Source organism: Galeopterus variegatus, unplaced genomic scaffold (genome assembly GCF_000696425.1).
Source record: "Galeopterus variegatus unplaced genomic scaffold, G_variegatus-3.0.2 Scaffold811, whole genome shotgun sequence".
Taxonomy (NCBI): domain Eukaryota; kingdom Metazoa; phylum Chordata; class Mammalia; order Dermoptera; family Cynocephalidae; genus Galeopterus; species Galeopterus variegatus.
The window spans coordinates 106,474-117,997 of NW_007726922.1; the positions used below are offsets into that span (position 1 = coordinate 106,474).

Sequence of the window (11,524 nt, forward strand, 5' to 3'; positions counted from 1 at the left end):
CCAGGAGCGGCCACTGCTGAGAACTATGTGGAGAGAGGCTGCGGTGAGTGCTGGCGGGGCATGCGGGGCCTGGGAGGTCCCCTTCGGAAGGGGACAGTGGAAGACCGGAATAGGAGGGGGCGGCAGGACCGTAAGAAGGTCGCCGCGTGGGAATGATCGCGCCTCCCTCGGGGATCTGGGACCACGGCAGCCCGCGTCCTCCCCCTCTCCTCCTGCCAGCTCGTCACAAACTCAGCCAGCGGCCCCCCAGCCCCCATCCCTCCTCTTTCTCTCCCTACCCCCCTCGTTTAGCGTTTTCTGGTCGCACAACTCCCAGCCGGCGCCGGGGAGGTGGTAGGGGGTGAGGGTGGTGGTTTCCAGTTAGCTTCTCGTGGATGGACAACCTGGGGCTCCCATTCTGCTGTGCGCCCCGGAGCAGAGCTCCCGTTGTCAGCCACAGGGTCTGAGGATCCGCACTGGGGGCGTCTTGGGCACAGAGGTTCAGCTCCTTCTCTTTGGTCGAGCCTCCTGGGCACACAGCGGGGTGTGAGCACTGCAGACTGCAGCTTCTTCCCACCTCCCTTCCCCCGCCGGTGGGCTGACCCTGCCTCTCCATCTCTCCTCCGCCCGGTAGAGCCCTGCTGCAGAGCCTCCGGCTGGGATAGCCGCCCCCCGTGGGGGCGATGCGGACAGCGCGGGACAGCCAGGGGAGCGCGCGGGGGCCGCAGCATGCGGGAACCCGCTAAACCCGGTGGCTGCTGAGGCGGCCGAGATGCTCGTGCGCGCAGCGCGCCCCACTGCATCCTCGACCTTCTCCGGCTACAGGTACGTCCCAGAGGGAGATCTGGGCTCGTTGGGCCCGGGAGGAGGAAGACTCGACCGGAGGGAGAGCGGGAGAGGGATCAAGGAGAGAGAGAGCGGGAGAGGGAGCCCACTAGCGAGGCGCGGGAGGGGCACTAGGGGGCGCTGCGGCTCCGCGGTGCTCACCCGAAGAACACGGGGCCGGTGCGAGTTTGCCCCAACTTCCCCCGGCTCCCGCAGCTCCCGGCCCGGGGATCAAGGAGAGAGAGAGCGGGAGAGGGAGCCCACTAGCGAGGCGCGGGAGGGGCACTAGGGGGCGCTGCGGCTCCGCGGTGCTCACCCGAAGAACACGGGGCCGGTGCGAGTTTGCCCCAACTTCCCCCGGCTCCCGCAGCGCCCGGCCCGAGGGGCGCGCGCCTGTGCACGCGTGCACGACTCTCCTGGTATTTGCAGGCACGCGCGGCTGTGCACCTGGCGCGGTCCATGTGTGTGCACCGCCTGAGGACGTGTGAGGACTCCGGCTAGCAGTGGGCACTGCTGAGGCGGCTTGCGGCTGTGCGCACAAAAGCGCGCGTGTCTGTGAGCGTGTGCAGCCCACTGCCCACGTGCACCTAAGACTTGGCAGCAGGTCCCGCAGTGGAAAGGCTGGGGAGGGGCTGTACAGTCCACGTCCGTCTGAGAGCTTCTTGGGAGCCTACCTTTCCCCCCACGCACGTTCTTTGCCAGCTCCCACGCGCTGGCCCGCCGGGGGTATGCGCCTACTCTCCGGAATTCTGCATTGCACACGGCGCGCGTGAGAGGGTGTGCGTATATGTGCGCGCGTGTGTGTGCACGCGTGCGTGTAGGGGGCGGGTCCTGGGGTCGCGGGCCCTCCGCGCGAGGTGGGGCGGACCCCAAGTTTCCCCAGACACCGCAGAGCCTGGGCCCATAGCGAGTGTCCTCACTCCCAAGCGCTTGGGTGTACCCTGCAGGAGAGGAGCGTGGCCTGCAGCTAGGTCTGGGGTGCACCCGGAGGGTTCGCAGGGGCGGGGTCAGCCAACTAGTTTAGCGCGGAAGCGGTGATGTGGGTCTGGGCTCCGCCTCCGCACGCCGGGGCTGGGCCGTAGTTCGCTCCTCCGGAGCAGGGGGCGGGGTCGGTAACTTGGTCCGCAAGACCCCGGGCGGGAGAGGGGAGGAGAGAGGGCTTGCTCGGTGCGCCTGCGAGCTGGGTGGGGTCCATGGCTCTACGGACGCTCAGGGGCTGTGGTCTGCAGCTAACTTGGGGAGTGCGGTGCGGGAAGTGGACAGAGTCGGGGATGGGGAAACGGCTGGAGACAGGGGATGAGAAGGAGGCTGGATGCGAGAATGGGCTTGGCGACAGGGACGGAGAATTAGCTCGGATTGGAGTTGTAGACAGAGTTGGAGATGGGTCGAGGCATGTGGACGGCGTCGAGGATGGGGAATGAAGTCAGTGACTTCAGCAGCCCGTGCCGGGATGGGTTGCATACCTGGCTCCTGGAACAGGGAGCCGGGTCGGTAATCCCTTTTTTCTGGACCCCTTGGTCACCGCGGCTCTGCCTGTCACTCTTCCCCTTGCAGGGACCGTAAGTGGCGACTATGGGCAGACTGGGCTATTGGACCCTGCTGGTGCTGCCGGCCCTTCTGGTCTGGCGCGGTCCCGCGCAGGGCGCGGCGGCGGAGAAGGGTCCCCCCGCGCTGAACATAGCGGTGCTACTGGGTCACAGCCACGACGTGACGGAGCGCGAACTTCGAAACCTGTGGGGCCCGGAGCAGGCGGCAGGGCTGCCCTTGGACGTGAACGTGGTAGCGCTGCTGATGAACCGCACCGACCCCAAGAGCCTCATCACGCATGTGTGCGACCTCATGTCCGGGGCGCGCATTCATGGCCTCGTGTTTGGGGATGACACCGACCAGGAGGCCGTGGCCCAGATGCTGGATTTTATCTCCTCGCAGACTTTCGTCCCCATCTTGGGCATCCACGGGGGCTCATCTATGATCATGGCTGACAAGGTAAGGCCCGGAGGTGATGGGCTGCCGCGACCTGAGAGCGCGCAAACTATACAGAAGCCACCGCAGGTCCTCAGGCGCCCTTAGCATCTGTCTTGATCTGAAGTGGGGGGTCGTGGCCACTGGCCCTGGTGAGAAGCGGGTCCTGCCTCTCCAACCCGGAACTGAGTGGAAATACCTCTTGCCTTGGTTCTGAAAGTAGGGTACTCAGAGGCACTTGGGTGTGCCGGGAAGAACGCGGAAAACACAGAAAATGGTGGGGGGAGGCGGTATAAGAATGTTTGGAGATTTCCAAGTAGTGCACAGAGACGAGCTTGGAAGCACGTGAGACAGTATGGCTCACATTCCTATACTATCAATTTTACCTGATTGTTTTGCGGGGGAAAATGTCTATTTTTTCCCTCTCGTGGTAAGCGACTGAAACTATTTTGAAAAATATTCAATGTAGGTATGTTATGAAATAAAATGCAACGTTTTTAGGTAAAACACAGAAGGGCAGAGAAATGTTACACTTCCCCAGACTCTCGCCCGTTAGAGGAACAGAAATGGGCAGTCGAGGAGCCCGGGGCTGGAGGCGCACAGGAGAGACTTGTTGCTTCAGGGAGAGGCTGTGAGTGGAGGGGACTAATCCAGACCCAGGGCACCGAGAGCCTGGAATCGTCCTTACCTGTTCCCTGTGTGGGTCTCACACTTCAGAGCAGGGGCTCAGATGGAGGAGTTGGGTCCCCGATGATGGGTTTTGGTGCTGAAGACGAAGAGTTTCAGAATGAAGAAAAGTGTGTCTCAATCTCTTGGTTTAAAATGAGAGGGAGGGTCTTTTCGTAGGCCGCCTGGGAGCATTGGTTTGGAGAAGAGAAGAGAGAGATTCCAAGATTTGAGGGAGACGTTGGGAGGGCCTGGTTTGGGAATTGCGCTGAAGTGGAGGGAGGAAGGGAGGAAGGTTGGGAGAAGTAATGTGAGGAATGAGAAAAAAGGGCAGGATTGGAGTTGTGGGTGCTCTGCACCCTTAAGTCCCAGGGAAAAATTGGGGGATGAAAAGGAGAGGAAAGCGTGAGTGTACTCGTGTTCTGTGGTCCCCCAGCCCCAACACCTTCTTGGAGAGTGTTCCTTAGATAGCAGGAGACATCCTAGTGGAGCGAGCAGACATTCCTTACCACACTTTCCCTTTTGACGCTCTCCAGGCACTTTTGTATTCATCAAATCAGATTCTGCCTCTGCCTCAGCAATTCCCACCAGCTCCTGTGGGAATTGTATTAATTCTTTCAGGTCTCCTGGGCTACAGCACTTTCAGCTGCAGTGTACAACTGATGCAGTGTCTTATTAAACATTCATTTTAAATGGTTTGCAGCCTAGCAGAATCCCTATGTGTGGCTGAGAGTTTTTCCAGCCACCTCTCAGTTGTGGGGGGCTCCTTTCTGGGATGAAGAAAGTGGGGAGTAGCCATGCTCTGCCATCAGCGTGTAGGTGATTCCAAAACTGGAAAGGGCCTTACCCACTTAGGGTCTACTAGAGCAGCCTGTAACTTTCAGATGAAGTGATGGCAGCATAGGGTAGTTAAGAGACTTGGTCAAGACCATGTGGTGGGTAATGGAAGCAGACATCTGGTTTTCTGGTCCTAAGCTGTGATCTTACATTCCACCAAATCAAGCCCGTCCTTTAGCACTGTTGTCCCATTTTCAGGAGGGACAGAGAATCAATTTTGTTTTGTAGGAAGTACTGAGCCATGGAGAGGTGCAGCGAATCAGAGCCTGGAGGGCTTATGCATAAAAAGGGGCCAGCCATCTGCTGAAGGCATGAAGAAGGAGAAGAGGGGCCATTTCCAGCAGGGGTTTGAGGTGTGATTTGGGGATCTAAATTTTACCACTGAACCCTCCTCTCTCCTGAAGTTTTGACTAAAGGAGCAACATACAAAATGCAGTAACTATATTGAAAGTGAAATTTTTGGATTCATGGAGACTCAGCACAATGCAATGGAGAAATCTGGTAAAAGTTGAATTGGAGAAGGAGGCGTGAGGCTGGGAGATCTGAGTAGGCTTCCAGCTCTTTTTCTTCTAACTCTGAGCTGGCAGGTGTGTGGCGCAGGCTCTTGACTGTAGGCAGAGAAGCAGGAACAGAGAGTGGGCTCAGTGACATGCACCCCCTTGATAGGCAATGACCCTGCCCACTAGTGAATCTTGACCCAGTGAATGTCAGGCTCTTATCAACTAGACAAGCAATTGCTCCTCCCTTGAAAGGTGCATTAGAAAAGGAGTTTTGAGAGGTCCATGGGGTAAGGGTGGAAGCATCTTTCTCTCTTATGGGATGAACTGCTTTACGGGGATGTGGACAAAAGTGTGACCACACCTAAGAGTAAGGAAGAAAAAAGGGATCAGGAAATGGCAAGAAGAAGATAAGAAAGGACATTTCCAGAGAAGTCAAGATTAGAGAGAGATTTAAGATGGGCTGGAGAGGAGGGGAATGAAAGAGTCCATTGGCTCAAAAATGGTGGAGAGAATTGGCTACAGACCATTGTTGTTGGGGTCTTCAGAGTTGGTCTTGAAGAGGTTGTCCCCACTCAGTGATTCTGGTGGAACTGGAGGGAGATAAGGCAAGGTGGCAGGGAATCAAAGAAGTCAGCAGAGATAAAATTGGGGCATATGTTGGCTCCCATGTGTGGGATGGGCAGGTGATATTGAGAGGAGCTGGTTTAAAGGGTGGTATTTTGAGAAACCTGGATGTGCTCAAAGGAAAGAGATTGAGATGTGAACAGCCCTTCCTTCCATTAGTAACACATCTAGTTGGCTTGTGCCTTAGCCACCTGTTTCTTTTAGAGCTGAACACTGAGTGTGGTTTATTTGGCTCCAATGAAGCAGCCAAGGGATGGTGCCTAAAATTCTGCTTTATTTGGGTGTGCCAATGGTGTTATGACCACAAAGTCTCAACCTCCCCCTAAGATGATGTTGATTTGGTAAAGCTGCCCAGAACACACTTCTAAATTGGCCACTTGATAGCGCTCCATGGATAAGGATGGTGGCTAATTTAATTATCAGTTAAAATGAACACACACATGCACACACCACATTTTTATTTTTCCCTTAGCCTACTCCCTTGGAACCTTATAGTGATTGAAATGGTGTTCCACAGCAGATTTTTGTGGTGTTAATTTACAATGGAGGTGTTAATTTTTGCTTGTATCAGTGGGTGGTCTTGCAACATAATTAAATTAGAGGTGAAAAATAATGTGTCATGTAGATAAAATTCTAATCTTTTCTTGGTTTGGTCATTTTGACCCTGTTCAATGAAATACACTCTGGCTGCAGTGAGTCCCTAGTAAATTCAGCATACGGACTAGATCTTTATGTTTTTATCTCAGTTCTTCAATCCTTTTCTCCCCTTATTCCTAACTGCTCCATGGAGTGAAACGGCAAGGCTCAGATTGTAGCTACATCTATTTGTGGCAGTTACTGCTTGATTTTGCCTTGTGTTATTTCTATACAGACCTCATCTCTTCTACTAGAGTGTAAGTCCCTTGAGGGCAGAGTTTTTGAAAAGTGTGTTTATGTGTATACGTGTATTTAAAATAACAAATGCTCCTCCTCCACAGACATTTTATAACAATAATGTCTTTACATTGTAGAGCATTTAGAAAGTACATTAAAATTTAAAGAAGAGAATAAAAATCTTGCTCCAAATGCTATCAACAGCGGAGGCCACTGCTGACACTTTGGTGTATTTCCTTCTAAGCTCTGTTTATTTAGTTACAAGTTCAGGATTATATTATATAATATACCTGTTTTTGCTTATTGTACTTTGCACTCTGTGGGACTTTGTCAGAAGACTCACGTTTTCCTTTAATTCTGGAAAAATCTCAGCCACTCTCTGTTGGGTCTTTATCTCTGCCATTATCTCTATTCTGTCCTGTATATACATACATATATACTGTATATATATAGTTTCTTAAAACAATTAAAAAATTTTTTTAGTTCTCTATCTCTCTGTCCTGTGTTTGGGAAGGTTTCTTCAATTCTATATCCCAGTTAACTACCTTGTTTCATTTGTGTCTGGTTTATTATTTTTCCTGTCCATTGAGTTTTCATTTCAACAATGATACACTTTATTTCCAAGATATGTAATTGGTCCATTTTCATACCTCCCAGTTTTTTGTTTTATAAATATCTCTTCTCAGTTTGTGTGTGCACATCTCTCCTTTGTCCCTTTGAGGATTTTTAAAAATACTCATTATAAAGTCCTTCTCCAATTGCTCTAGCTTCTTTGTTTCTTCAGTTATGAATTCTTCCATTTGTAGAGCCTGTTAATAGGTCTTCATATGCTATCTAATTTATGTAAACTTTTTTTGTTTTTAATTGGAACATAATTGATTATACATATTTGTGGGGTACAGAGTTGACTATCAATACTTGCTTACAATATGTAATGATGAAATCAGGATAATTAGTATATTCATTATTACAAAATGTATTCATTCTTTGTGCCCATTAACCAATTTCTCCCTAACCCCCATTCCCTTCCCCCTTCCCCACCTCTAGTAACCACATGTAAATTTATTTTTAAGGCAATTTTATGATTTCTTCTGCTTATATCAATAAGGGTGTGTGGGTTTTTTTTGTTTGTTTGTTTTTGTTTTTGTTTTTTGGTTCCTGGCCAGTACAGGAATTGAACCCTGGACCTTGATGCTATCAGCACCACGCTCTAACCATCTGAGCACACACACCAGCCCTGGGTGTGTGCTTTTAAACCAGCTCATGTCAACAGCTCAGCTAGAGCTGTTGGTACAGGCTTGGGTCCCAGTCTCATATAGGTGACTTCATTTTGGTTCCTTGACACAGACATGGGTCTCTTTTTTGGCTGTGACTCTTGATGGAGGATGCAGATGTTCCAGCCCCTTCCACAGCTCACTATGATTCTGGGTTCGATTCTAACTCTTCTTCCCTGGGTGGATATTCAACCCTCTGCTGCCATGGCTCACTGGGGACCCATCCCCCCATGGATCATGTGGCTTTAATGCCTACTTGAAATTGTAGAGTCCCATCTTTTGATTCATTTGTTTTTAGGAAGTCCTCTCAATTTTCGATCTGTGACTCCCTTTTCTTATTTCCAAGCAATGCTTTGTAAGTTTTAAAATAAAGATTTCTCTATAAAATTGATGTCTTAGGAATAGAAGACAGAGGATACTGAATATGTTCACTCTGATTTTGACCCAGTTTTATTTCACATCCTGCTCTTATGTTTTTAAAACCTGATTATATATTCTTGGAATTTTCCTTATCATTAAATAGACTTCTCAGACTTGATTTTAAATGGCTGCAGAATGTTCTGTTTATGCCATCATTCTTCTAATGATTCCCCGTTTTCTTTTTTTTTTTTTAACCTTTAGTAAGGTACATTTCTGATCCACAGGTGTGTCCTTTTTGGAACCTTGCACTGATCTTACCTTTTGCATTTGTTACTTGGTAAATGTGTGTTGATTGAATGAATCAAGTCATTGATTCTGATGCCAGCTTGCTGCGGCTTCCAGACGAATATCACAGGGTGGTTCAATGCATTCAAAGCTGTGTTTGTTCTTTAAATGCCGACTGATTTTATAGGTGTGTGCCAAGTCTCCTTTTCTCTCTAGTGGACAGATCCTGGGGATTAACATACATTGGGGGTTACATACTAAAGGCCCTTGGAGCACTGCTGAGGAACAGCTCATCAGCAGGAGGTGGACGTTGGTACTCCTGTAACCTGGCAGCTCCAGAGTTTGGATGTGAGTGACGGGCCTTCCCATTAAACACAGAAAGCTCATGGAAAGGGCAGACACGCTGATCAGAATGTTGGTGGAGCCCACTCAGCTCATGCTATAGAGGCATCAGGTAGTTCCTGGGAGAGTGGGGAGGCCTATCTTTAGCTTTTGTGATGAGGCATGTCAGATGCAATCATTGACTCCTCCTCACATAAGTCATCACAGAGGGATAGGCAGAATCCCAATAGGCATGACTAACTCTCCAAATTGTCATCAAATGTTGTTGGTAACTACCTGTACCCCTTGATAGCTGTGGTCTTGTGGGTTTGGAGTGGTGGTTATCTTCCCTCTGGTAGCCTCAGATGAAAAATACTCCAGGTAAAATGAATGGGGGAAAAGGGAGAGAGTGGGGTGGAGAGGAGAAATATGAATTGAATCTTGGGTTTGTAATAGGGAGTTGGTAGCCTCTGATGGGTTAAGGCTACTGACTGGTGTTTGTCCTGAATTCCCCACCCTTTATCTTTCAAATTTGAATTAGTTGCCAACATTTTAAAATTGGGAGAGATTGCATTTAACAAAATCCAAATTTCATGCTTCTTTGAAAAAATCAGAAGTCCTGGCCACACAGGGCCCACTTTACCACATGGCAAGAGTTGACAGGGATGAATAATCCCCCCTCTGCAATTCCCCATCCTTAGACAAGGCAGATGCTCTTCCTTTCTCCAGTTCCCAGCACACCCACTTCACTCATTTATGTTATGTACTTGGCCCTGAAGGTATTGGGGTTTGAGACCCCTGGTCTCTAGATGCTGAAGAAAATAGCCAGTCTATGTTAAAAGGATCTTTCTTGGGCATACTCCTTTTTTTCAAGGGACTGCTCCTTGGAAAGGTGGAGAATCCATGGCATGCATGTGGCCATACTGCTAGGTTCTTTGCCACCATCATTAATCTCTGGTAACACTTCATTCTTTTGAGCCCATAGGCCTTTCTTAACACAGTCCTCCAGGCAGCCACTGCCAATAGACTTGGGCTGGAAGACCACAGAAAACCTTGGAAAAAGAGTTGGAGGACCTAATCCCATTTCTAAATACCAGCGTGACCTTGGGAAAGGCCCTTCACCTTTCTGAACTTCTGGTTCTTTTTATGCAAAATGGAGCTTTGGGATGATATTATCTCTAAGACCCCTTTCAGCTCTGAAAATTTTATATGCCTTCCAGGAGAGACTGGCAAGAAATATACCAAAATGTGAATAGCAGTTGTCTTTGGGTGGCTGCTTCAAACTTTTAAAGAGTGTCATTATTGAGTGTTTAATATGTTGGACCTTGAGTTAGATTTCCTGCATTTAAATTCAGGTTCTACCACTTACCAGCTGGGTGATCATGCGGAAGTTCTTAATATCTCTGAGCCTCAATGTCTTCATCTGTAAAATGGGGACAATAACAGCACCTTCTTCATAGAGTTGTGAGAATTACATGAGATCATGAATAGAAAATACTTATACATAATAAATGCTTGTTATAGGAATGCAATTGTTTTCTACATTTTATAGTTCTTATTTTTCTCCAATGTACATGTTCTTTTAAATAACCAGAAAAAGTGACTAAGGGTGATGTGATGATATGAGGGTATCCCCTGTAAGAAACTGGGAATGAATCCCACAGAACTCTCAGAAGTGGAGGGTACAAAATAAATGATTTATATTTTCTCAACTGGAAGAACCAGACACTTCCTTTGCCTACTTAGAACTTGCTATGAGCTCTATGCTGGCAAACTGAAGATTAAATGTGGTCATTGTGTAAGTGACTGTGAGAAGAAAATATTTCATTGTCTTTTGTGCTAAATGACTCCACCAATTGGAGCATGTGTTTGCACTGGGCTTAGTGCTTATATGTAGACATATGTAGTTTCTCATTTGATCTCTGCCAAGGATTAATAACTCAGAGGTAGCCTGGAGAACTGTCAGCCCAAAAGATATTTGTTTAAAGGATCCCTGTTTTTCAGATGAGGAAATAAAGTTTCAGAAAGTTGCTGTGGTTTGTTCAGAGCTAGAACCTTAGACTTTGGGTTCTTATTCTTTTGCTGTTATTTTATTATCCTTTCAAGTTAGTGATTGTGAAACCAGTTAGTTTAAGGTTGGGGCTTGGATTCAAGACAGACGACAGATTTTTGACTTTAATAGTTTGGTTGTCTTAACTAAAATGATTAAGATGTTGGATGATGGAATTAAAATTGAAAACTGTCTTTCTAGATTAAAATGATGGACCCATTGTACAGACTACACTAGAGATCCACCCTCCCCCCAGCTTTATTGAGGTATAATCGGTATAAATAAAAATAGTATATATTTAAGGTGTACAACGTGATGTTTTAATATACATATCATTGTGAAGTGATTACCACAATCAAGTCAATTAACATATCCATCACCTCACATCTGACCTTTTTTTGTGTGTGGTAGGAATACTTAATATCTACTCTCAGTGAATTTCCAGTACACAACACATTCTTATTAACTATAATCACCATGCTGTACATTAGGGCTCTAGAACTTGTTCATATTATGTTTGTACCCTTTAACCAACATCTTCCATGGTTTTGAACAGAATTTGCACTGTTGCAGAAAGAGAGTGTGAGACTTTGCAACTCATTTGGGAGTGATTTTTGCAAGGGTCATGAACTGATGGGCTGCATGCTGAATCTGGCTTATAGATGCATTTTGTTTCACCAGTAAGTACGGTATTTTAAAATGCTTGAATTTTAATGTCTTTGGACAAGGCATGCATTTTCAAGTTTGCGACAGCCCTCCCCACTCTGTTATCTCACATCTAGCCACATTCACACATGTATGTTAACTTTGTGGTCTCTATAAGCATTTGAGATTGTGGTAGCTAACTACAGGGTTTTTATTTATTTATTTATTTGTTTGATTTGCATTGACCAGAAGCTTAGCAGATTCTTTTTTTTTTTTTTTTTTTTTTTTTTTTTTTTTTTTTTTTTTTTTTTTTTTTTTTAAAA

At 47.6% G+C, this 11,524-nt stretch overlaps 2 protein-coding genes across 2 annotated transcripts in view; one reads left to right on the forward strand and one right to left on the reverse strand.

Moving 5' to 3' along the window:
- LOC103590388 overlaps positions 1–782 on the reverse strand; it is a 37,207-nt gene extending 36,425 nt beyond the window's left edge. Inside the window, 1 exon segment of the mRNA XM_008572607.1 lies at positions 308–782. Within this exon segment, the coding sequence (XP_008570829.1) occupies positions 308–782 (475 nt within the window).
- Positions 783–2,331: 1,549 nt separating this feature from the next.
- The window catches only part of GRIN2A (glutamate receptor, ionotropic, N-methyl D-aspartate 2A), a 379,180-nt gene continuing 369,987 nt past the window's right edge, over positions 2,332–11,524 (forward strand). The window contains exon 1 of the mRNA XM_008572606.1: positions 2,332–2,790. Coding sequence (XP_008570828.1) covers positions 2,377–2,790 — 414 coding nt within the window. The 5' untranslated portion in view covers positions 2,332–2,376. The remainder of the gene's footprint in view (positions 2,791–11,524) is intronic.